The sequence below is a fragment of the Patiria miniata genome, unplaced genomic scaffold, assembly GCF_015706575.1.
Source record: "Patiria miniata isolate m_02_andy unplaced genomic scaffold, ASM1570657v1 HiC_scaffold_1, whole genome shotgun sequence".
In the NCBI taxonomy this organism is placed as follows: Eukaryota; Metazoa; Echinodermata; class Asteroidea; order Valvatida; family Asterinidae; genus Patiria; species Patiria miniata.
Genome location: NW_024037047.1, coordinates 10543184 through 10570775, shown reverse-complemented (window position 1 = coordinate 10570775; position 27592 = coordinate 10543184). Strand labels below are relative to the sequence as shown.

The window sequence follows — 27592 nt, the reverse complement described above, 5'->3', positions numbered from 1 at the left end:
CACTGTCCATTGTCTCCGAGGGAGTTGTTCAACAACTGACTGTGGCCGTGTGCAACTCGTCCCTCCAGATATGTTTTACGGTTCTCGTTTACGGGGTCTATTCGACTCTTGCAGGCATGTTGTGGACCACATTCGAAAGATTGTGCCTGTATTCAAACTGCCTGCTGCTCTTCAAGCAATAATGTGATCATTACCGTTTTCCGGGGTTTTTTGGCACATCTTCTCTCTTCAATGCAGCTAAACACAAGCTGCCAGCAGTAGAGGGACCCCATTATTCAAGCGGCTCTTCGTAAATAATACTCGCAGAAGCTTGAATACAATTTGCAGTAGAATTAAAGTGGGCTTGGCGATGCGCGTTCAGCCTCCCTCGTTACCCTCATAAAGTACATTAGGTTTAATGTTTTAATCTTGACTCGACAGTCTTAGCCGGACGTGTTGACTGCTATTTTCACTATCAATTTCACGGTCTGCACTCAGTACTCTATAATTTTACACGAGTGCAGACACTAGCAATCTTGGCCCGCCGGGGTAACATGATTGATGAACTGTTTCTCCCGTCAAAGGGCGCCCGCCAAAGATTCGAGTCCCATCTTTTAAGTTTTTAATGGACAAAGATCCTTCTTTTGCGGTGGATATCGATGTTTACATCCATATTGGTCGATGTCGACTACATGTGGGCCAGCGCAGGTGAAGAACAAACAGTTGTTTGTTTTCTCAACTGCATACCTCTTGAAGTTTGCCCAGATGATTTTGTGTGGCCGTGCTAGCAACATTTTCTGTACGCCATGCCACATAGGATAATGTAACAACGATTTCGATTCGGCTTCAGTTGTTTTGATGATTTCCATAAGTGACCTACCTGACTCATGACGACCTCCACCCATCTGTCTCGTAGGAGCTCGTCAGAGAGACTTTGAGGCTGACATCAATACCATCGGGCCAGCACAGTGTTGCGCCCGTCTTGTATTTCCCTTGGAAAGATGTTGATGAGATTTAGTCGACTGTCTAACACATCAGCATGGGGATGAGCCCTGGTCTGAAGGGTACACAACTGCAACTCATTTTTAGGCCAGAGCACTGAGAATTTCGCGGTTTTCAAACCAAGATTCTCGCTGCATTTTCATGGTGGCTCCATCCAGCCTTTTTTCCGCCTCACTCCTGGCCTCTGCTCAGATAGTAAAGGCGATATGACTGCGCCGTGGAAACAAAGATTGGTGGCATTCACCTATTTGCTTGTATCGGCCCAGTCCTCACTGCATTCAGTGCAGGCCATGACCTGACTTGTGCAGTACCTCCTGTGGTTCGGCGTTGCCAACCTTACAAGGGTGGGCCTCTCACAGATTGCAGCCTAATTCATTAACTGTCATGGCGGACATGTTACCCTGCCAGTTAACTGCCCACCACACGCATCTAGTGGCGGATTGGTGAGGCCCTGTGTGAGCATCATTCAAGTTCCATTAACATACTTGAGATGCTGGCAGTCTCGGAGAAACTGCGATGTTACTTCTATATTCGGTGTTGTGCCAGATGATCCTGGTTCGATGTGACTTTGACACAGTTGTAGTTTACATCGACGACCAGGTGGGCAGACAGCCTGCACACCTCGGAGAAACTGCGATGTTACTTCTATATTCGGTGTTGTGCCAGATGATCCTGGTTCGATGTGACTTTGACACAGTTGTAGTTTACATCGACGACCAGGTGGGCAGACAGCCTGCACACCTGTGTACACTCACTTGAGAAATACCCCATTGGGTTTTTCCTCATAGCTTGTTGCTTTCGACGGTCCTCCTCCCAAGCAAGGACAACTAACCACATGTCAATCTGACTTGTTTCATGAACTAGTCACAGATTTCCAGGCTAATGCCTGAGGGTTCCTGACCCCTACACATGGCACACGAATACGATGGTGATGAAGACGGACAGGCTGCTTATATACACCTTCCTGTCGTCTTCCTCTTATCCCTCGGGTACTTAATCAACTGGAGCAGAAGGACGACAAGGTCCTCTTCTTAACTCCATGTTGACCCCATTGATTGGTTTTCCAGGGCTATAACCATTCCCTTGATTCACCAGTTGGAGGTACAAATGTTCTTCCGAGCAGAACAATATTCTGTTTCAGCACAGCTTGGGTTTCCTTCACCCAGCTCCGCAGGAATTTCTCCTGATGTACTGGATGCTGTAATGCTCTCCTGTTCACATCAGACCTTTCTCAAACAAGCTATGGCTTTTACAGCCTGCACTTGAGGGACTTCTATCACGACAGTAGATTACTTAATGTTAGTCAGTTGAACGTCCATGTCAGTTAACTTAAGGGGATGTTTTAACACCCCTGAATTGCAGGACCTCTTCAACACCTTCTTATCCAAAAGTCTTATAGAGATCTTTAGAGTTCTGTGAAACAGTGAACAATTTCACATCTGTTTCATTGGTTCCTACGGTTGCCTTTTTTTTGTAAGCAGTTGTTACTTCTTTGTATACATGTAGTAAAGAACTGTTTTCTGCATAATAGACATCTGATGGGAACCGAGTGTGCCCATCCGATTCCTACGGGAGGATTTTTGTTTTTTAACTAAGACTGTCGGAGTCCTCTTTACCTCCGGACATCTTTGTTCTAGGCATCAAATCATTGTCCATTCCAGATGGAAAATGTTGGTGCCGCTCATGACTTTGGCGTCTGATCCCTAAGGAAGGTTTTTTGAGCTAAGACGGTCGGAGTCCTCTTTGCCTCCGGATGTCTTTGTTCTGGGCATCAAATGATTCTTGTCCGTTTCAGACAGCGAATTTTGGTGCTGATCATGACTTGATGTCTGCTCCCTAAGGAGGGATTTATACTAAGGACTGTCGGGAGCCCTCTGTGCCTCCGGACGTCTTTGTTCCGGGCATCAAATCATTCTTGTCCAGATGGAGAATTTTTGGTGCCAATCATGACTTTAATGTCGTACATTAGCTGCACTGGGACGCTTTGAATCGGTCACTTGCAGTTACAAATGTATTTGTCATGACAACCCTGCCATACCAACAGGCTTCTCGCGACACGTATTTGTCATGACAACCCTGCCATACAAGCAGGCTTCTCGTGACATGTTTTTTGTCATGACGACCCTGCCATACAGGCAGGCCTTTCATGACATGTATTTATCATGGTGACCCCACCATACCTGCAGGCTTTCATGACAAGATTGCCTGAAGGTTGGCTACGGTCATCCATGAAACCACGGACGTATCAACGGCAGAATCCGTGTGATTGGTCCGCATGCGCAAAATAAAAGGCAGAGCATGGGAGAACAGTGTTGAGAGCGACTGACTGAGCCCCACCATGTTCTCAGGACATTTTCAGACCGGAGACCTCCCCAGCATTGGTGTCTCCTAACTCTGATTCTTTATTGAGCTCTGTACATGTACATGTGCATAATAGTGTCTATATTTACCATGTCATGATGTTTTGCCTTTCATGATAATTTTTATTTTGTGTGCCCCACCGAACTCTTACGGTGGGCTGTAATTCATTACGTGTGATTCCCAAAATCGGGGATCACATCTCTGTTGGCATGTTGAGGCTACCATTATGACTAATGTCTTTATCATGCCGACCTTTTTGGGCTGCCTTGTCCACCCACATGTGGAGCGACAGGCCCATCCAGGGTTTACGCGTATTGTTACGTGCCCCTGTGAAAGCACAATAGCATCTCGCATGACCCACCTCCTTGATGGTGCTAGTCTATGCATAAGTAGTATTGCTCTACAGGTAAGTAAAGTGAAGTAGACTCCCCCCCCCCCCCCCCCCCCCCACAGAAGTGTGGTTGGGGTCTACGAACGAATACTTACCTGTAGAGCATCCCTCCCCCCTACCCCACTCTTCTCGATGCCTTGGGTACTTAGTTGTATTCCGACTTAGCGCTCGAGAAAAGAGGACGCTCACGAGGCACGCATGCCGCGGAGTATTATGGGTAGGGCGCCAGAGGGCGCTGTTGTATATAACTCTTAGCGGAAAATACCTGCCGGTAGGGGGAATATGCATAAGTAGTATTGCTCTACAGGTAAGTATTCGTTCGTAGACCCCAACCACACTTCTGTGGGGGAGGGAATTTGTGTGTTCGTTTTGTGATGAATTAAGGTCATTGGCATAACCTATAAGTAACCTATAAATTGTCAACAAATTAATGTATACTAAAAAAAAACTTAATGAAGACAAATTAACTGGTTAAAAATCCTGTAGTGAAAATTTAGCTGAATTCTAGGCTTTAGAGAAAAGAAACTAATCAGTGTGACAAGTGTATTACCTCTAAATATAATATATATGTGACCCCATATTGAAGCCTAAGGGTGGGGGGGGGGGTCGTGGACCATGAAATGAAAGTAATAACAACGCAAGGTCTGTTCCATCCAAAGAATCATTTTGTCTGGACTCCAGTATGCTTCTGGAGTAGGTCTAGTGCATTTCACTCTTGACAGTACAAGCAGATGTCTCAATCATATCAATGCTCATACCTCGATCAGGATCTTAATTTAGCTGTTTAAGTTACAACATGTACTGATGAAAAATGTGTGACGGACATATGCAAAGCTCAATTATATACAGAACTACATCTGTTTCTCATCAACCTCATAGACGTTTTTGTTTTGTTTGTGTTTTGAGATGCTTTGTTTCATATTTTCATGTACTAACAAATGTATTGTATCTGGCATCAGAACCCAACTTCCTGAATGTTCTTAACCAAATACAACAAATCATTTTCAGGCACTTAATCAACAATCTTTACTAAAGATTTTTTGCTTTACTGTCAAAATGGTCATGCATGCACTGACTAACCATTTTCCATCTGTGTATGATCAAACATGTTTTTTAGACATCCCTTTTTGCAAATAATCGTATCTCGTCTGTGGACTTATTGCAGCCTTTAGGCGGAAAATAGTCCACTCTATCCGTAGTGCCATGTATAAAATTATGACTTGAAACAGACATATCCCCGTCAAAAGTAGAATTTTGAGCCAAGTTACAAACATGTACTGCTCTTAATATAAAACTCACTGTAAAAATTTATTTAAAAAGGGGGGGGGGGTTTCCGACGCAATGTCGTCTGCTGCACTCGCATGTGGTCATGAATTCTAAACATTAGCTTATGAAAGCATGCAAATCGAAGCAAATCACCAGCCGAATTGTTCGAGGACAAAACGTCCCAAATTTTAACCACAAAAAAAATACTTGAAAAAAAACACCCTTCCACTCCATAGAAACAATTACATTTTCCACATGTTGATTGTGTATTTATTTGAAGTCGTTCGACGCTCGAATGGTTGCTATTGCAATTTGTTCTAGGTCTAAACCAGACTAAAGTAAAACAAATACGGTGAAGTTATGGTGACATTATCGCATGTCAAGTGATGTCTCATTGAATGTGCTTTTAAAGCTTTTTGTCACTGACGCAACATTGACGTTGCATTTTAACAGTGTGCTATCTTCAGAAATACACATCTGATCGCTCTGAAACATGTATGTCTTGTCAGTCTATACCATGACATAAACATGCAATAACAAAATGCCGAGACAACCATGTGTTTGTCCACACACATAAATCTAGTTATTTCAGCTGTTGGTACACGTTATTGACATAATTCTAGCCTTTGGTGGGTGTTCACCACTTGTTCACATTTGATGTGTCAATTTGTCTGATGTGTATTAGGTATGTGATGACTGCGTAATCATACGTAGTGGAAGTGGTGCTGTTTGTGATCGCTGCTGGTATGAGAGACTCATCAACATGACTTACTGCCCTAAAACAAAAGTCTTGTGTCTCTCACGAAGACTTACTAGCACAACTCGTCTGGACAAGTATTACACTAAAAAGGTATTTATTCATAAATATATAAAAGGAAACAAATAATTGAATTCATTCCTCGGTGATCTTAACAGTTCATCAGAAAATTAAAATGCTTTGTCTTATATACATGAGTATAAAGGAATTTGTTTAAACAGAGGCATCTTCGCATGGAGAGCTTGTCTTCTCCAATCTGCTGAATTCACGACACTAAAACCATGAATTCAGCAGATTGAGGGTTTATGAGGTTTGGGATCGTTTTTGAGTTCTCATACTTATCCATGGTCTCTCCACCTTTATTCATTTGACTCATTTGTAATTCTTTGGGAGTCATTGTGGATCTGTACTTTATCTGTTAATGGCAACAAACACACCCTCCTAAGTCTCAATTCCATATTCACAACATTAAAAATCCCACCTTTTCCTCACTTTCTATCACATTTTATTACTTTCCTATGCTTATTACTGTTTTTCTTATCTTGGTTTTAGTGTCGTGAGTTGTACTTTTGCATCAAGGAAAGCATGGAAAAAGCTGCTACTCGTCAAAAAAACGGCATCTCTGGAGGTAAGTCATCAAAGAGGACATGTGATCTCTTGATTGTTTTGTACTTATCAAATCAAAAACCTTTAAAAAAATAAAATTTGTTTCAATCAAAGGATTCAAAACTGCCAAAAATACGCACAAAATTCTATGCAGTTGATACCGACCCAGCAGCATGATATTCGCCACTTCCGCCAATCCCTCGTGCCACACCGAATATTTGGTGTCTTTGTCTTCAAAACAAATGTGGTTATTTACCCGGCGATACCCTGTTATTTAACAGGCAGTTTTCGTTGTCTCACAGCAGTGTTGCTGTACTGAATGAGTGAGACTTTACACAGGGTGAGTGTCGCACGAGTCGCAAGCCAGTCACCCTTTACCTACGCTACCAGTTACCGTCCAGTCAGCGTGATATTTCGCTATTCGCAAATCCCTCACGCTGCACTGAATGCTCAATTCTTTTGCCTTCAACATAAATGCCACTATACATGTATAACCAGCGATTTGCTATTATTTAACTCGCAGCTTTCGTTGTCTCACAGCTGTGCTGCTGTGCCAAACAACTGAGACATTGCATGGGGCGCACGTCGCACTAGTTGCAAGCCGCTCACCCCTTACCTACACTACTAAGTTACCGACCCATCAGCATGATATTTTGCTACTTAGCAAATCACCTTCAAAACAAACTCCGTTAGTTTTCCAGAAGTTTCGTTTCCTCATAGTGGTATATTTGTCAATACGTGAGACTTCCCATTGACGGAAAGTTGTTAACTGCTGCACCACAACTTACTGACCATTCTGCGTGATATTTCGATGTTAGCAAATCCCTCATGCTGCACCGATTCTTTGGTGCTTTTGCCTTAAAAACGAACACCGTTATTTTTACCGGCAGTTTCGTTATCTCACAGCGGTGAATTGACCAACGTCCAAGACTTCACATATTTGACTGCAAGTTGTTAACTCTGACGACACAACTTACTTACTGTCAGTGTGATATTTCGCTGTTAGCAAATACCTTATGCTCCACCAGTTATTCTATACTTTCACCTTCAACAGTTTAATAGGGTGATATTTTGCTGCTAGCAAATCCCAAAGTAGTCTTCTGGCCGCTTCAAGATTGTACCAGCCGCCACACTATCGTTCCGGATGTCCCGACCACTCCAGTTGCCGTCCGGTTTTTACCCATCACTTGATACGGGTTTTTCCCCGTGCTGAAATTGTCATCCACTGCTTTACCAGCGAGACCTCTTTGCCGGCCTTTTTAGACTTCTAAGGAGAAGATTACTTTTACAACGGTTTGTCCAAAACTGTCTTCCCCGTTGTCCACAGCCGTCAAGCAGTGGTTTTCATTCCACCGCTCGACACCCTGCAAATCCACGGGCCACCTTCTGTCCTTCAGCCTCTACCGCCACTTTTCAGCCACGGGTCCGCTGGCGGAAGTGAATATGCATGCAGACATCGCCCCCCCCCCCCCCCCCAACGGGACCGGGGCAGGGGCGGATCCAGGAATTTGTGCAGGGCGGGGGTTCATTTGCAAATCAATGCTAAAATGTAGACAGGTTTTTACAGACACTTGGCTCCGCAAAATCAATGGGGCCCTCCTACCATACTTTTAATGGGGGCGCTGTTCCAATCCGACGATTATTAACACTATATTACAGAATAGTGTATCAAAACCCCCTAACCAAGCTGGCTCTGTACGTATTCCATATTTTGTACACAGGCAGACATTATTACCAGTAGAATTGTTGGTGGGGGGGGGGGGTGTTTCGCATTATTAGCTTTTTCGCAAATTTGCGAAAAAGCATTTGTTTTTGTTCTGATTTTTTTTTTATTCTTCTTCTTCTTCTTCTTCTTCTTCTTCCACACAAAATCCCATAGACTTTGTGTACAATTTTCTGTCCGGCACTTTTGCCATTTATCTTTGTCACACATTCAAAGTTACCACAGGCATTGTCCCTATATAGCAAAGTTGTGTCCCGAAGAGTGACGTCATGGTGATGTCATCATGGGTCACGTGACGTCATCTGAAATGTGCATATTTTAATGTCTTGTATCTACAGAACTGTAAGTCCGATTTGGTTGAAACTCGGTATGTAGGTAGACCGGGATGTGTTATAGGTAAAAATTGAAATGACGTCATGATGACGTCATCGTGTGATTTTATTTGATTTTTTTTAATTTTTTGACCTTTAAGCCATATCTCTTGAACACAGCATGCAAAATTCGCGCCTGATGTGAGAACCCGTTTGACTCATTTCGAACGGGTACTGGGATTTACAGTAAACAATTGTTGAATAAATTTAGCTGTTAATGGTTTTCTTTGTTATGTGAAATGTAGAGAGAATTAGAGATGAAGAGATCACATCTTTTGTAAACTTTTTGATGTAGGCCCACACTGGGTGCGGTCTGCCAAACGACAACATTTCCTGCTGTTTGTGCTTGTAATAAAATGTCTTAGGCCTTGCAAGGCCAGGAAAAACATTAAACACCGTTTCAGCCAACCAGACATGCCAGAGAAGCCAGATACTTTCAAGGACTGATTTGTTGATATGTCCAGCAACAACTCCGTACCGGACCAGAGCTGTCATTGTGATGTAAATTAGACATCTTATGGCTTAAATGTCAACACTGAGATCATAGTATTTTCTTAGAATTTTATTTTTCTGTGTGACTTTTCTGAAACCAAGCCCTTTCGTCCCCCTTTTTCTTCTTATGACAAGGACTCCTCCATTGTGCATGGTCTCGCATTTTTTTCTGTTTCATTAATTTGCCAATGGACAAGAAGATGGACAATCAAATATGCCACCCTCTAAATGAGGAGATATGGAATAAATGGGTCGGGCGGATTAAGAGGCCGGATTATATAAGAACTTATAATAGACTACAACTGACACAGGGGAAGTTTACATATTGAACTGAACATTTCTAAGCTGAGCTTGATCGCCTGAGAATTAATCCTCTAGATGAAGTGGGACCACGCCAGCAGCAGGGCGCGATATTAGATGAATTGAGGAAAGCCATTTTTGTAAGAGAGCAGTGGCCCAATATATGATTTTATCTGTTTTCACAAATTTAATGTCTCAAGGATTAAAGGTTTTCTCCTAGAATGCACAAATACTGGCTGCCCCACTTAAGAGTACCATTTTCGGATTTCCACGGTAAAATACAACAGGAAAAATTAGTAAGATTAATCATAACATTTTGCAAATAAATGGCCTTATCACAGGGAATATAACTTAAAAAAATTATAACAAAATAATCACCTTGAAAATTTGCCTTTGTAAACTGGTTTAATCTTTATTTAACATAGTAAATCCAAAATTAACAACAACAAAAAGTATGTTTGGCTTCCGTGCCGGTACGGTGAGAGGCGACGGAAAGGGTAATAAACATTAATGCAAAAATTGTGACAAGAGGGTGCCATTGATAAATAGCGCCCTCTTTGAAATTTAGCTCTGGTTTTTGACAATTTCGGTGAGTTACGTTTTTAGATAATTGCCAGCCTAGTTTTCTGTACCCAGAGATGGTATTTAAACATGCTTGATGTATTTTATAGGACATTTGACCATTTACTGTCCTGGAATATACTGATGTCTGGGTCACATATGGTTTTAAACCACTGTGCCCTAGTTGGACACACACGCCTGCCAGATTCGGGGTCTTCACCAGAATTGTGAGAACAGTGAACCTCACGGACTTAGTCCGGTGTGCCACCTGTTTATGCGCCCGCTTCAATTCTATTTTCTGGTCCCCTTCTGTACACAGTTCCATCCTGTTTCTCACATGATATCGTGTTCACAGAATACCTGGCCACATCCCAGTGGCGAATCCAACCAGACTAAATCAGTGAGGGTCTTTCCGATCACAACAGATACGTCTCTGGTGGGTTGGGGCGCGGAGATGGAATCTCACCAAATGGCGGGGCTCTGCACTTTAGCAAAGGCCACCCTCCACATCAACTTTATCAAAATGACAGCAGTCTTATCACCCTTCACCGCTTTAACAGCATGGTGCAGGGTCAATCTGTTGTCACCTGCGGTGACTGTTGTCCAACACAATGTGGCATTTACGGCATCGGTGTCGCCAGCATGCCATCTGTCTCAGAGAGATCCATCTGGTGGGCACGGAAAACACCACAGACGATGCACTCTCCCGGGACTGGATTCGCCCCATGGAATGAACCCTCCGAACCTTGGTCATGCAGACGATCTTATCACAATTAAACCGTCCTCATATCGATCTGTTCGCAATATTACTCAACCGCCAGCTCTTTGTGTACTATTCCAGATCCCCAGACCAAAGGGTGTGGACCAACTTATTTGCCTACACTTGTTCCTCGATTTCCCTACTAATCTGAGTACTTGGGAAGATCGAGCAGGATCCCTGCAGGGTCCTCCTGATTACCTCATTTTGGCTCCGACAGCCTTGGTTTCCACGCCTTGTCTACCATTCCTTACATTCCTTCTCAAAAGCTGCCACCATCGCAGCCCATCGCCTCCTTCAAAACAGATTTTCTCTTGACGGCAGCCACCGCGCGCTGCATGAGTGAACTCCACGTCCTGACCATAGGTCAAGGACATTTGACATTGGGAGCCTGGCAGGGTCCGCCTGACCCCCCATCGCTCTTTCCTCACCAAGAACCAGTCAGTGACGTTCTTCCTGACTGACTTCTTCGATACTGACTTAAAGTTGTTCTCCGTCCCAGAGGACAAGCTCTGGTGTCCTGTCTGGACCCTCAAGTGGTACTATGTACCTACATCGGACTGCACCAATCTGTGGCCATACGACTCCCATCATCAGACTGGCCTATCCTGGACAGAGTACAAGCTCACGAAATTTGCAGTGTGGCAACGTCTTGGGCCCTTTATCAAAGGAGTGCTCCTTGCAGATACCATGCAAGCGGCATGTCGGAAATCCTCCAACACCTTCACCTCCTGTTATGTTAGGGATGTGCTGCAAGCTGATGGCAGAATCGTGTGCAGTCCTCCTTACTGCCCCGCAACTGGATCATTTTCCTCCTTTGCTGGCGCCCCACAGTACCGACCAGTGATGGCTTACCTGATTATAGTAATAGCCGATTCCTCTGGTTTACTTTAGTGGGTTTAATTTTGTTGGCTTTGTGCTCACGCTTCCATGCGGCCCACCTTCCACATTCGCACACCACCTATCTAAAACGGTGCTACTTTGCATATGTAATAATACTCTACGGGTAAGTAGAGCGCAGTGGAATATCCCCCCCCCCCCCCCTGCCAAGTTGTGGGCCGATTCTACTAGCAAATGCTTACCCTAGAGTGCCCACCCCCTCCCCACTCTCATGTACGCGTTCACTTATGCACCTTACGCTCGAGAAAAGTATGGCAGATGGGCCGCAAGGTACTGTGGGTAATAAATCTTAGCAAATGGCTAGTGCCCATTATGTAGTAATCCTCTACGGGTAAGTTTTTGCTTGTACCGGTAGAATCAGCCCACACCCTGGTGACTTTTGGTTGGGATTTTTTTGATTTCGAGTTTTTTTCCTCCAATATTTTGCTTTAGAACATAGTACCCAACCTTTTTGGACATGCTTCTCTAAGCAAAACATCATTAATTTCTTAATGACATTAATGATGCAAGGGGTAGGCATCTCAATTAGTGCATTTTGCGTTTTCACAAAGAGACACGAACATAACTGCCCTTGAATGCGTACAAAACATATTAAACAGAAAGGTGTAAAAGTAGGTCAATTGAGAATTTCATTTTCACAAAGGGCCACACCTCTTTATTACATACTCAGCTGCATGCACGTAACATGTGCGCTTCTTCCCTATGGAAAAAAACGTTGAAACAGAAAGGGCCTAAATGTAGGAAACTTGGATTTCCGTTTTCACGAAGGGATACACATCTTTACTAATTAATGTTGCCTAATTGATAACTCTGCTCATTCTAATTACTGGGTTTACATAAAAGTTTACCTTTCAAAGAATCATGTGAATGTTTTCCTATACTGCATAAAGGTGTTGCGAAGTAGTCATTTTTGCAGTTTAAAAATGAGAGGAACTTCTCTTGCGATTATCTCGAAAATGTTTTTCTTCAAAAATCTACATCTGTGGCTCTTCGTGAACAGTGACAGTCACTTTGTGAACAAGTGACAGTCAATCAGATCTAGTCAATCAGTCAGTTAGGTACAAAGAGAACTCTAGCATGGCCCTTTAGGACCAGCAAAACCTGACAAAAAGTGACAAACCCAGGCATGCCTAGTATGAATGTAGGTGGATACGTATTCCTCCATGGTCCATCAGTGCATCTCACGAGAAGACTGTCCACCTGATGGTTCAACCCACCGTCCAAACAAATATTGACCAGCACAGATGCACATGTTCTCTGGGCACAGTGTGCGTATACAATTCTTATTGCTGTTTTGTGAAAAGCAAACGTAATGTAGTCAAGCAGTCTTTTTTGTGGAGTTCAAATGTTGAGACAAACGTACAAATTTCACCATGTTAAAAATCAGAATTTCAGTGCTATTTTCTTGTTTGTTTTTGTTTTCATAGAACACATTACCCTGTCATCAATCTTTTAGTGTTGCCATGTATATTGATATTTTCGTGATTTAACACGACATTATCATGTACTAAAAGTTGTAACCCCTGTAGTAGTGGAATATATTAGTGCCTTTTTGTTATAGTAAGATACGTATCGTCATGGGCATCAATCAGTTGGGCCCCCTCCCCTCTTGTTAAAGTTAAAATAAAGTTTCATGCATGACCTACTTGTGCCGAGACTAGGCAGGCTGCTGGCGGGGTGGGGCCTGTACTCCAGTCACTCAGCGCAGAAAAAAAATGCAACATTGGCCATGTTCAGACACCGTGTTAGCTAAAATGGTCAAAGTTAAAACGGTCGCTAACCACAGGAGGCCCGTCGTAAAAATAAAACTACCGAGCGTCCAGACATCGTTTTTAGTATAGCAAGTTCAACTTGAAGCAGTTTATCTCAGTTTCTAAGGTCACGTAGAACATCCGCCTCGGCAAAAAACATGCGCTAAAAAGAGCCTTCACTCTCCCATTTTAACAGTTCGCTACACATGGTCTGAGCCCCTCACCGTGTGATGTGTGTTGCCATGCCGTGTTTGACATCGCAGCCTGGGCCGGTCATGTAGCGTGGCACGCGATAAACATGACGACAGTCACTTGTCCACCGCGGCAATTTCCCCATTTTTGGGAAGTATCGTACATCGGCTTTACATATACACCATTTGTGTTTACATTTTGGGGGCTATTTTCTGTCCCTTTCGTGGTGCAAAAAGACATAAAAAATGTTCTGAAAAGTTGTTCGAAAACCAGTGTTCGAAACAAGATGTCATTGAACAGATTTCACTCAAGGTTTAATACATCAACTTGCAACTGTAGGAGAATTAGGACATTGTTTGCTTAATAGAAAAGCGCGCCACGGAGAAGGTAACTCCAGGTCACTGCGCTGGCTAAAACGGGAAGCGTTTTAGCTAAAACTGTTCAGACATTGTACTAGATGAAAAACTCGTTCTGGTTATTCGCTAAACCCTCCCTCCGAGGGAGTTTAAGTTGCCGTTTTATTTTCTAGTTCAACTCGATTCGGTCTATATAAAAAAGCATTCAGACATCGTTTTAACAAGAAAGTTACACTGAATCGAGTTCAACCGAATTTAAAACGGTGTCTGAACGACCCCATTGTCATCAATTGATCGTTACCTTTGGAAACTGTTTCAGGCCTGACGTTATCAAAATGATTGATATAATCTTGTACATTTGGGGTTGCTGGAAATCCTTTAAAGTTTTGTTTAAAAATATGGAATCCCTCAGAAATAATCTTAGCCTTCATTCAATCAAACTCTGCAGTGGTGTTTTACATCATCGCCATTACCAAAAAAAACATATTTGACAATTCAACTAAATATTTGTGAAATTCTTTCTTGTTACTTTTTGTTTTTAATTTCATGGGAATCGCTTTATTTAAATAAGAAAGAGATCGAAATGTTGCCACTTTTTGCCGCTGTCCGATAAACACAGCAGGATTTAGCAGGCCTGTAGCTAGCGCTGTACCACCAGCAACGGCTGGTCAACGTGACCTTTTTCCAAAACAACATCCACATTACATGGTTGTTGAGCACCCTCTATGATACTTTTATGATGGTACGCAGGTATATATTTCCATGAATATTCAGGATTTGTCAAGCAGTTCGATAGCTCAGCTGATAGGGTCGTGATTTTGTACCGCAAGGGATCCTCGCGTTATGGGTTCGAATCACCAGTTTTACCAGAATTTTTTTCTTTCTAATCTGAGGCTTTGGAGGATTTTTATTAAGGGCAATAAAGTCTGAATTTCATTACATTAAAATTCATTTCTTTTTTCTAATTTTTATATGTTTTCTCATGTTTTTAAGAGAAGTAAAGTCCAAAACGTCATGCAGCATACACCCCATTCAGATGTCGTTTGGGGAACAAAAATCGCAGGCGGGCTAGGCCGGAAATCTGCGTAAGACACTGTAAAACTAGTGTAACTAGCTGGCGACCATTGTGTAGTCTATGTGATAGACCCTGGTTCTGGCGAAGCCGACCATGGTCTATGATATGTAAATAGATTGGCTATTAATTATGCAACTAGACTGCGTATGACCTCAAGAAACTGACCAATCAGCATACGCCTTGTATACGTGCATAATGCAAGCTCCCTGTGTGCGTAAACATCATGCCTGCAATGAGTAGCATTTTTGTTCAGCTTGTTGTATTCCAAAAACATGGCGTCGAAATTGACCAATCATAATCTTAGTCCTGATTTCGGAATGAAATGACAAGCGTTCTACCGGAGATGGGCTGCGTGGAGAACGGATGATTCTCAGACTAGCCATTGTTCATGTGGGCTGCCTAAATATAACTCTGGACGCCTTGTTTCAAGAAAATGCAATCGTTTTGCGTTCATTTTCCCATAGGGACCAAGTTGGTAACGGACCGAGTTGGTCACGGACTGAGTTTGTCACAGACCGAGTTGGGTCACAGACCGAGTTGGTCACGGACCGAGTTGGGTCACGGACCAAGTTGGTCACGGACCGAATTAGTCACGGATCGAGTTGGTCACGGACTGAGTTTGTCACAGACCGAGTTGGGTCACAGACCGAGTTAGTCACGGACCGAGTTGGGTCACGGACCAAGTTGGTCACGGACCAAGTTGGTCACGGACCGAATTAGTCACGGATCGAGTTGGTCACGGACCGAGTTGGTCACAGACCAAGTTGGTCATGGACTGAGTTGGTCACGGACATATCTCGCAGTTAAAAACTTAATTGTACATGTTAACCAGGGTTGGCTGATTTAAATCACGTTGATTTAAATCACTGATTTAAATCGCAATTTAAATCAAATGATTTTTTTAATAAAAATCACTGATTTAAATCACTTTTTTTTGTAAAAATCTTATTTTTGGCAAAATCAATTGATTGAGGTCTCTTTAATCATTTAAATCAACTGATTCCACTTAATTACAAAGTGTAAGATGATGTTAACACATTCAAACACCCCTTACTTCATCACCATTGACTCAATTTAGGTTTTGCATAATTACACAAAATCGTTGTTTTGATTAAGTTTTTCTTCAAAGTTTTTAATTTTAAAGAGAGCACACTCACGTTTGCTTTAATAATTCCTTGATCTGTTTACAGTAATATTGTGAATCAACTGCACTGGTGTAGGCTTACATGAACCATCAAAAAGTGTATTGAAAGTCCCAATTGATAGTCTTAGTCCTAACGTTTCTCCCTACAAATTTAGATTGAGATTTATATAAAACCTTTTAAAGGTGCGAGGCCTGAATTCTGTTCTCCTCCTTGGGCCATCAATCAAACACTATAAGTTTCACAAGGATCAGTGCCACCGGTTTTGAAATTAGAAGCATTTTTATGAAATCAACATGCCCATGGAGAACTGTCGTATTTTGTTTTGTATACCATAAATCAAGTTTTCATTCATATCCGCACACAAGGTAACTCAGCTGTATCAATCAAGCAATGCAAAAGTGTCTTCAGTAATAATGTACCATTGAACCAATGATGTAGACTACATGTGAAGAAATCAAGTGATTTGTTAAAATCTCTGATTCAGTACAATTTTTTTCAAAAGCATATATCAATTTATTGAGTAGTGGATGATGGGTGTTATAGGAACCTGTAAACGCCTTTGTGATGGTTGTGAGGGTGCATGGGGAGATCTAGACACACGTTTAGACTATCAATATTTGGAAAGTAAAAACAATACAAACAATCTGATTTAAATCAAGAAAAACGACTCAACCGCATCTGCCGTTACTCCACTGGCCTCATCGGCTGTATCCACGGCCCCCATACCTGGCGACCCGGGTGCCAGGGCCCCACCTGCTCTGCTCACCCCAGTCTTTCGTTTCTCTGAGTGGTTCATTAACATCAGAGTTCCTGGCTGCCTCTGCTATCTCTACAATCTGAAGCTGATTCTTCTCCTCCGAAAAAGAAGAAACACAAGTCAACAGATATGTCCTGTGACAGCTCTGTCGGCCACAAACAACATAAATCTTCTCATAAGGACAAGGCATTACTTCAAACAATTCAGAACTTGTCTGAAACCTTGTCAGCCTTCTCCAAACAGACTTCCGCGGCTAAATCGGGCTCGTCACCCCCTTATCAGCCTCTGCCACCTCCAAACTCTTGCATACCCCACACGATTTCCCGTCCATCGGACTCTCCAGTCGTGTTGGTATTCACCCTGAGTTCCGTCTGAACTCCCGCCTACCGTTGTTGACGATGTGCTTGATAAACTGGCCTCCGACTCTGGTCATCGGGCTTCAGCTATGTCCTTGTTTCCGGAACTGCAATGAGAAGGGGCTTGTTTGGGTATAACCCATGCAGCGTTTTCGCTCCTGCTGTCCAAATACTTGTTCCAGGGGCGTCAAACCGATTCCACCATCCCAGCCGGCATGTTAGGCTCCGCCTTTCGCTGTGTGGACCAACTCACTTGGGGCAGTTCTCAGCGAACTTACTTGTGTGTGTCATCACAACATAGAGACAAGACAGGCAGCATTTCTGCATGCCATATTTCTGCCCTCTGATGGAGCTCCCAAGCGTCTCGAGTCCCTTCCCTTCCAATGGCAAGACCTCATCAGACGGCGGGTTCCTGGACTTCAGCACAGACCACCCACCACATCAATTTTCTCGAACTGACAGCGGTCCTCAATGGCCTTCACTGCTTTCACTGCATAGTGCAGGGTCAATCTGTTCTCATCCGCTGGGACAACAGGACTGTGGTGTCCTACATCAACCAGCAAGGCGGGACACACTCCCCAAGCCTACCCGCATGCCTACTCACATGGCAACTACTGCACTGGTGTCGCCAGCATGCCATCTCTCTCAAAGCGGTCCACTAACCAAATGCGTTCATTTTCGCACCTTAACCCCCCCCCCCCCCAACGTGTGGGCTGATTCTACTAGCGACTACTCTTGTAGAGTGCCCACCCGCCTCTCCACTCTCACGTACGCGTTCACTTACGCATCTTATGCTCGAGAAAAGAGGAAGTATGGCAAGGTGCCGTGGGTAATAAATCTTAGCATATGGCTAGCACCCTTCAGGGAATAAGCCATATGTAGTGATATTCTACGGGTAAGTATTCGCTAGTAGAATCGGCCCACACTTTGATGGGGGGAGTGTTTTTGTTTCTTTAAAATTCAAATCCGTCATTTGATCTGTGTCTGATGACTATCTTTTACCACAAAATAATGATACCCAGTACCTTGTTGACCTTGCACTTCAAAATGCTGCGATGTCATCCTACCTGACTAAAGGTGCATGATAAATTCTATATTTTCAGAAGTTCTTTTCACCTCATGATGAACATGTACATGTATCCTCTCTGATCTAAATCAGAATTCAGTTCGCACATTTTAACTGCTGACTGGAAAGGCTGAATTTCATGATCCTTTTTCTGTTCTGACATAAACATATTCACAATTGGGCAATGTCCTATGACATAGTTTTGGCCCGATCACCAAGTGTTGGTAACTCAACAAATGCGAGCCGTTAGTCAAGTGGTGCATATTACTCTGACTCATGATGACATCATCGGGTGTTAAATTACAAGCTATTAAAGATGTCTAGATTTAATCTTTGAAAATCAATATAAATCAACCTTGAGAGACCTGAACTTGACTTTTGCAGGAATCGATAGAATAATCCAGGGTCTTAATCTTTATGTATTATGTGCAAAATCACGTGACCCTTCCTTCCGGTTGAAACCGGAAGTGCCTTGTAATTTAAAATTGGTGAAAGATGTGAACTTGCTTTCAACGATGTATGCTATGGCTAAGTTGTTATTTACAAACAAAAATATATTTATAGATGAAAATTGATGTGACGTCATCATGACGTCATTACGTCACATGTGACGTCATTATTCAAAGCCCTATGATGGGAATGTAATCATATATTATATGCCACCAATTATTATCAACAGAACTACACATTCTTCCTGGATGGAACTTGTAGTTGCACTTCAAACTTTACATGTCACATGTCACAAAAAATACCAAAACAACCCTGTGTTTGTCCACAAACATAAGTCTAGTTAGTATTGGATCTGTGTTAGGCTTCTAGTTTCAGTATTTTAGTGTGCCCTTCTTTCCTCTGAAGCAGGTAAGATACTTTTTTAGACATGCACCCATTGGATGTATTTGGGTTTGCCTCTCTTTACAAAAGTAATAAGGATCATCTGGTATTTTGCGACCTGGTCATGCTCAGCTTGTTACCACTCTTCATGTTTCTAACTTGAGTTAAGGCCTTTTTATCATATGAAGGAATAGTTCTTTTCTGCCATCAAGACCGTCTTGTGTGGTTGCCAACTCCATTGCTGCAACCACTTTCACACCTTCTTGAAGGAGACCTTTTTTGCAGCCCAACAATTCTATCTGAAATAAAAATCATCTGAATTGAAATGTCTGTTTTCTGTGTGCCATTTTTAATCAACAACACACTATTGTTAATGGTTAAAAGTGTTATGGATTTGTTTTAATTTTACATCACGGTGATTGATTATAACCTTTGTGTACTATATATTGATTTGTTATATATTGTAGAGCCAGAGTTAGGGGGAGAATTTCCTATTCAAGATGTTAAGAGTGGTCAAGGTGGCCTTCTGCAAGTTACCATGGAAGGTGTTGGGCTAAAGTTTTCTCAGTCAAAGGTATGTAAATGTTGAAGGCAAACCATCCATGCCATTTTTAGTACATTTGCCCCTATATAATATATCACATGAGATAATAACTAACATCCACGCCACAATTATGAAGTATTAAACCCAAGTAAAGAAAAATGTTAAATACCTCATCATGTCTTTAGAAAGTGAAGGTTCTAGAAATATGAGTGTACCAACAAAATTAAAGTGAAATCCTTGCCTCAAAATGTTTGAAGGTGCAATGAAACTAACCAAGGGTGGGCAAGAGGGTAGATGAGTCAGGGTACGGGGCTAATTGTTGGGTCTATAATCACATAAAAGGGATTCATTGCATAGACTGTTGAAAAACATAAAAGAGGAACTAGCTTAGCTCTATTAATATAAATTTGTACCAATAAGCATTTCACCATAGCAAACAAAAGGAGACATACTCATATTTTGATCCTGGCAATGTCTTTCATCTTACATTTATAACTATGTATGCATTGATTTAAGTACTTAGTTTCCCTGTGTCACCTCAGCCACACATGTAGGCTCTGTGCATATACCAAATAGTGTAAGTGGTAGCCCTGCAATAATGGCAAGTTGTTGAACACTTCCATTTCATCCAGTATCATTTTGAATGGGTTTCGACTAGATTTAGTGTGAAAAAGACTAGTGTATGTCCCTGCAGTATTTTCTCTAAGATTCAAAGGAAGAGGGGGAACAACTCTAGAAGTGAGAGCACTTAATTGAATGGATATGCCCAGTTATCACATATTGAGTTGACAAAAATCATTCCATTCCAGGGCTGTGTCCATGCATTGACAATGATGTTTATAATACCATGGTTGGGTTAAAAGTGTATGGATCCTATTGGTTGGATTCAGGAGTATTAATGTAACCCGTATTATTATCATAAAACTCCGTAAGTAAAGGGTCATTACAAAAAGAAAACTGGGATTGGGCTTAGACCAAAGAACCAAAGATCAAGGTAACTTGCATAGGAAATAGATGCTATGGTTTCAATCAGGCAACAGCAACTTCCATTCCGTAAGAGGGTTCCCTATAAACCTTAAATAGCCATTTTTCTCGTTTCACAGCCTGAGAGAATGGTTCCCCCCCCCCCCAATCTCAAACATGAAATGCTTCATTTTCTTCAAATTTGGTATGCAAGTAGAAACATCCATTCTTATTACCTCCGCCAGTGAGGTTATGTTTTCACGGGTGTCGGTTTGTTTGTTTGTTGGTTGGTTGGTTTGTCTGTGGACAGGATAACTTGAAGAGTTGTGGACGGATTTCCATGAAAATTTGTGTAGGGGCAGTCCTTGGTACAAGTGCGAATCTATTAGATGGGATCTGGGTGAGGATCCAGGATTTTTTGTAAGGATTCTTTACCACATTTTGTGTAGAAAACATTGCCTGTGTCTATATACGTACCTGTGTGGGTAACGCAGTGTGCAGTGTACATGAGCATTTGGGGCACACACCGTGGGGACTGGGAGTGGGGAATGTGTGCAAACACAACCGGTCAAGTACAATGCCACGTATATCAACGGTGTTTTCACGAAGTGACAAAAACCTCAATACCATGCAAAAAGGTCATTCCGAGATAATCACATTTGGAGTTAATCCTTTTTTCAAAACACCTTTTCGACTAGTTGTTAGTTATGGATTTAGGAAATTCTTGCATCGGCAAGTAACGTATGCTTTGTTCTTTGCTAATTCAAAGTTGTTTATTAGAAGTCTCTCTTAATTAAACTGCAATTCATTAATAAAGATCAATAAAGATATTCTTCACCTCGTGAAAACAGCAAAACCCTGAGGCCTCACTATTTTTGTCCCATTAAGTTGTACACACTCTTCGTCACTTCGTGAAAATAATAAAACGTTCTAAGAAATTATTACATCTGCACGTCTTAGGCACTGCAGCGCGCGCGTGTCTGTTCTTTATCAACATCGTTCACGGCGCGCACGTCCACTCCCATCCTAACGCGTGTGTAGAGAATATGCATTATTCCTCTGGCCCTGCTAACGAGGTAAGTTTTTTCCCTTTGTGAAAACAGAAAAACATGGATTTCAGGCATTTTGTCAAATGTTTGCTTACAATAATTACAAAAGTAAACAATATTTCGCTTTGAAACTCGGCCAAATTCTTCTTTTTGTCAAGTGCAATAAATTGGCCAGCAAAACTCAAAATAAAAAAATTATCGATTTTGCAGGTTTTTTTTCACTTCGTGAAAACATTGTCGATATGCTTGACCCGTTGACCTTGGCAGTGGGTTGCACATAGTTAAAGTTAAATGGGCAGTCGCTACAGTGCAAAAGAATTAATAAAAAAAAAAAGATTTAATTTTTCAGTTACGGTTTACAAAGTATGGAAGTCTAGTGGATATGTGAGTATTTCTTTTGGGTGTACTGACAATATGGCGGGGAATTGTTGAGCCTTGGCAGAGGTTTGCGCTCTCTGAGTGCTTTCTAGGTCATATTGTAAGAGATGGCTTTGCCCCGTCACCCACTTCACCACCTCGCCCCATTAACTTTCGAATACCTTACTGCTTTGATCAAGCTTTTGTTTGCATTTTGAATTCACCTATAATTAACCTCCCTGTAATCCTAGAAGCAATGGTCCAGTGACTGTCGCAACAAAACAAATGTGTCTCGATGTATGATCTATCAGATTAGGAAATTTGTATGGTTCACAATATTTTTGTTGACTTTTGTTGTTAATAAAGTCTCAAACCTGTGGGGTACTGAGATTTTGATATCATGGACAGGCTCATATTTGTTTGAAGAAACCCCAGTGGTTTTGTACATGATTTCTAACTATAGACCTTCACCATGTCGTCGACCCTATTATGCTCTACTAGGTCCACTATTGACTACTTTTGGATACACAGCAAAGCTTGTGTATAATGCAGCCCTTACAGCCATATGGTTGCGAAGGGCGATTTCTAAACGTAACACTTTATTTTGAATGAAACTACATGTACACAGACATGTTCACGTTGGCGGGTGAAATCTTTGAATATTAATTTCTCCTGTTTGGAAGACGGTATCTTCATGCAACTTTCAGGATTTATTTCCCCTATATTGATCCAAGGGTCTGGTAAAAGTCATTGTGATATGTTTATTACTTTTAGTTGAAATTGGAAAAATAGGCCTTGCTACGGTCCATTTTGAAAATTGTAACACTGGCGCGGGCAATATCTATCAATCTTTTCCAGCCTCACGAATATACCGGTACTTTGTCATTTTTCGTAAGACATTAGGCTGAAGACACTCTTAAAGCTCAGCATGAAAGGTTGGATGCCATTGGTTTTAGAGTCAAGGTGATTATTATTGAAAATGAATTTAATCCTCTAAACTCCTTACTTAAAAGCTCCCATTAGTCCAGTGTTTGAAGCACTCCAGAAAGTGATTACACAAAAACTACACATGGCACGATTTCCATGATCATTTCCAAAACCAGTTTAGGTAGAGTGCTGTGGTCCTATGGTTATGGTGTTCAACTCATGTGCCATGGTACATGAGTTCGAACCCTGACAGGGAACATGGTGCTTGTGTTCTTGAACGAGACACTTTACTACAGTTGCCTCTCTCCACCCAGGAGTATAAAGGGGTACCTGTATATGTAAAGACCAGATTGCGCTGATCTTGAGTTGTGGCAAATAAAAAACTGGTCTGATGGCCAGATAAACAGGGTAATAATTGTGTAGTGCTTTGAGACCTAGAGTGGTATAAAATGCTTTTTATGCCCCGCGGCGAAGCCAAAGGGGCATACTGTTGGCCGCCTTGTCCTTCCGTGGTTGGGTGGTTGGTGGGTGGGTGTGTGTGTGCGTGGGTGCGTGTACAAACACTGCCTTGTGGGGTACCGGAACAATGGGAGGTACCCCACAAGGAATGCCCTCCGACTTGCAGGGTACCGTTTTGGTACCCCACAAGTTTTTCATGAAATAGATATATGGATTTTACTCAAAAACTAGGAATTTCCAAGGTGGGTTGATCTGTCGCAAATGGAAGAGTTTAAGAAAAGGGATGTTAAGTCCGAATTTCAGCCCAGGAAATTACATGTAACTATGGTTAAAATAAGAGCATTTGACATAAGTGTGCGACGTTGCAATATTTTAGTACACAAGAACAAAGGAAGTACTCAACTTCTATGCCTATGTAAGCGTGTGTGGGTGGGTGTGTGTGTCCGGACAATCTTGTCAGCGCGATAACTTGAGAATACTTAACATATGAACTTCAAATTTGGTTTGTGGATTGTTCTTGGTAATCCTAGGAAGCCTATTGTATTTGGGGCCGAAGGGTCAAGGTCACAGTGGCTAAAACAATAGAAATTTTGTCAGCGCCATAACTGGAGAAATACTTTACATGTGAACTTCAAATTTGGTTTGTGGATTGTTCTTGGCAATCCTAAGAAGCCTATTGCATTGGGGGTTGAAAGGTCAAGGGTCAAGGTCACAGTGGCTAAAACAAAAGAAATTTTGTCAGCGCGATAACTTGAGAAATACTTTACATGTGAACTGCAAATTTGGTTTGTGGATTGTTCTTGGCAATCCTAAGAAGCCTACTGCATTGGGGGCCGAAAGGTCAAGGGTCAAGGTCACAGTGGCTAAAACAAAAGAATTTTGTCAGCGCGATAACTTGAGAAATATTGTACATGTGAACTTCAAATTTGGTTTGTGGATTGTTCTTGGTAATCCTAAGAAGCCTATTGCATTTTGGGCCAAAATATCAAGGGTCAAGGTCACAGTGGCTAAAACAATAGAAATCTTGTATTTATTCTGAGAACATATGGATTAATTCATATAAAACCTACAGAAAACACTAATGCTGTCAATGAACGTTCCATGTGACCCAAGTTCATGTACATGTAAGTTGATGTTAAAAGAGTGGTGTTAGGTCATGGGAACAGTCACGGTTGCGGGGCATTCTGTAATTTCATTGGTCTAGAATGGCCATGTGTCCAGTCTGAATAAATGTTTAAGATTAATAGATTTAATCTTTAAAAATCAATATAAAATCAACCCTGAGAGACCTGAACTTGACTTTTACGAGAATTTATAGAATAATGCAGGGTCTTAGTTTTTTATATTATGTGCAAAATCACGTGACCCTTCCTTCCGGTTAAAACCGGAAGTGCCTGGTAATTCAAAATTGGTGAAGGATGTGAACTTGCTTTCAACGATGTATGCTCTGACTAAGTTGTTCTTTACAAAAAAAATTAATGGTGATGTCATAAAATGTAACAGCGCCCTATAACGGCAGGTTCAAAAATATTTAAAATAAATAATCAGTTGAAGAGTGTGGCGAAGTTGCCAACAATGTAAATACCTTTAAACCTTAAAAAATTGCTGAAAAATCAACCGTGAGAGATTTAATCCAGATGTTTGCTTCATAGTGCTCAAGCTTTCTGGTAATGACATCAGGATAATGTCATCCTGTATTAGATTACAACAACTAAAGATTTCTAGCTTTAATCTTTGAAAATCGATCAATATAAAATCAACTGTGAGAGATCTGATGTTGCTTTTCACAGGAGTTGATAGAATAATCCAGGATCTTCATTTTTATCCCCCTGGCTGTAAGCCGGAGGGGGATATTGCGAAGCGTATTCCTTCTGTGTGTATGTAACAGTTATGTATGTCTGTATGTATGAACAAGCATTACATTCACTGTGTGGACTTTCTAACAAAAAGGTGCACATAAACCAGGTAGCAGCGATGTTGTGTGGACTTGCCCACGTCCACACAATGTTTTCCCCTCTCTGGAAAACAGGTTAAGAGACATTTTTGGGTTAGGTTTATCCGTCGCAAAATGAAGAGAAACACTCAAGGGAATCATAGAAAAAAATGTGGGTTAAAAGAGTTTTCACAGTGTGAGTAAAATGAGTTTTCTTCACAGGTTTTTGTTTACTACATGAAAACAAAGGAATGTCCACACTAGGCATGTAACGTAAACGTGTGTGTCTGTCTGAGACATTCCTGCCCAAACCCTGATGCTTGGTCCTCCCCGTCTGTATGCTCCACAACTGTGGCATCCCAGTATCGTTTGCCTGGTCTCCTGTACGCCATGACACTTCCATCAGAATTGGAGCGTCAAAAACGTGATTCATCAATAATGAGGTCCTGGTTCCGCATTCTTTGTGTCCAGTCGCAATATTGGGAGGCCCATTGAAGACGTCGTTGCCCTGTCTCGCTTGTGAGGTGTAAGGCCTGTGCCATCTGAACTCGGCACTCCGAAGTCTGTTTCTGACTGTCTGGTCACTGATCCCGTTGTTATGGGTACCAGGTGTCTCTCTGGCCGTCTGTCTGTTGATCCAGACAGTATTATCCGATGCAGGACAATATGGCGTTCCTGGCATGGAGATGTCACTTGAGGTTGCCCACTTCTTGGAAGGTCACTAACACTGGCTGTGTTGCGTTAACGAACAACAAGTCTGGAAATCATGCTTGGATGCACCTGCAAGTGTCCTGCAACTTCTGCAGCTTGCAAGCCTGCATCCAGCATACCCAGTGCACAACCTCTGTGGACCTCTTTCAGTCGAGGCATGTTTCAGTGTTAAAACAAGAATTGGTTTTCTGAATGACCAATGTCTACTCTGTCTTGTACATATATACCAAGAGGTTGAATGCCATAATGAATGCAGGATTACAGGAGACCCTGTTTTATTTTTTTTCAGCAGCATGGCTTCCTATTGGGAGTCAATGAGGTGTGACAACATGGATCATCTGGTTTTTGTGAGCATTCATGAATATAATTTGCACACGATACTCGTCAATTGGAGACAGTGAAATTGGTTCACGGATCCGCAGTTTCTGCATGTCGCACCTTCCTGAAATTTCTCCACAATGTACCCACAGGAACCCCCAGCTGCCGGGCTCTGATGGGCAGCCATTTTTTCCTCGGTCTATGCAGTTCTACGGAACTAATACGAGGACGTGAATACTGAACACTTTTCGGACTAGAGGGCAATTCCATGCAAAGGTGGACATGACACCTGAATTTTCAAAATTGTTATTTCTTGATTAATTTGGGATCGAAATAAAGCTGAAAGTCTGAAATTTTGAGAAACAACCATAATTTTGAAAAATCCACAAGATTACACCCTTGTTTTTGCATTTGGAATTAGCATTAATGAAATCCTAATAATTTCACAAATTGTGTGGATTATTTATGCTGCTCACGGACAAAAAAAAAATAGACTTATGTTTGTGGACAAACATAGGGCTGTTTCGGCAACTTTATTGTGACATGTGGAGATTCAAGTATAAGTTCCATCCAGGAAGGTTGTAGATTTCTGTTTATAATAAATGGTGGCATATAAATATGTGATTACATTTTCATAGGGCTTTGAATTATGACGTCGCATGTCACGTGATGATGTCATGATGGCGTCACATCAATTTTCATCTATAATCATCTATAACAACCTGCCGCTAGAAGGCGCTCTAACATTTGATGACGTCACCGTTAATTTTTTTTTGTAATGAAGAACTTTGCCAGAACATACGTCATTGAAAGCAAGTTCACATCTTTTACCAATTTTAAATTACAAAAAAAACTTCTGGTTTCAACTAGAAGGAAGGGTCACGCGATGTTGGACGTAATATCAGTAATGAAGGCCCTGGATTATTCTTTTAATTGCCACAAAAGTCACGTTCAGATCTCTCATGGTTGATTTTATATTGATTTTCAAAGATTAAATCTATTAATCTTTAACGTCATCGTGACGTCACTTCATTTTTCATCTATAACACATCCTGGTCTAGGTACATGCCAACTTTCAACCCAATCGGACCTGTAGTTCTGTAGATATAGGCCTTCATAATATGCACCTTTAATGTGACGTCACATGACACGCGATGACATCAATGGTCAACACATATCTGCAGGTCCTGGTCTAAGTGTGTGCAAGTATAAAGGCAATTGGATTGATTTTAATGTCCAAAGTTCCGGGAACAAATAAACGTGTACAAATGCTATGGGCAAAATGACTGGGAAAAAAAAAAGTTATCTTAACGAAAACAAAGGGGTTTCGGCATGT

General features: G+C 41.8%; 1 protein-coding gene across 1 annotated transcript in view; it reads left to right on the top strand.

The window, feature by feature from the left end:
- LOC119722965 (MAP kinase-activating death domain protein-like) overlaps window positions 1-19599 on the top strand; it is a 34667-nt gene extending 15068 nt beyond the window's left edge. The window contains exons 6-8 of the mRNA XM_038193399.1: window positions 5685-5849; window positions 6309-6384; window positions 19463-19599. Coding sequence (XP_038049327.1) covers window positions 5685-5849; window positions 6309-6384; window positions 19463-19584 — 363 coding nt within the window. The 3' untranslated portion in view covers window positions 19585-19599. The remainder of the gene's footprint in view (window positions 1-5684; window positions 5850-6308; window positions 6385-19462) is intronic.
- The last annotated feature ends 7993 nt before the right edge of the window (window positions 19600-27592 follow it).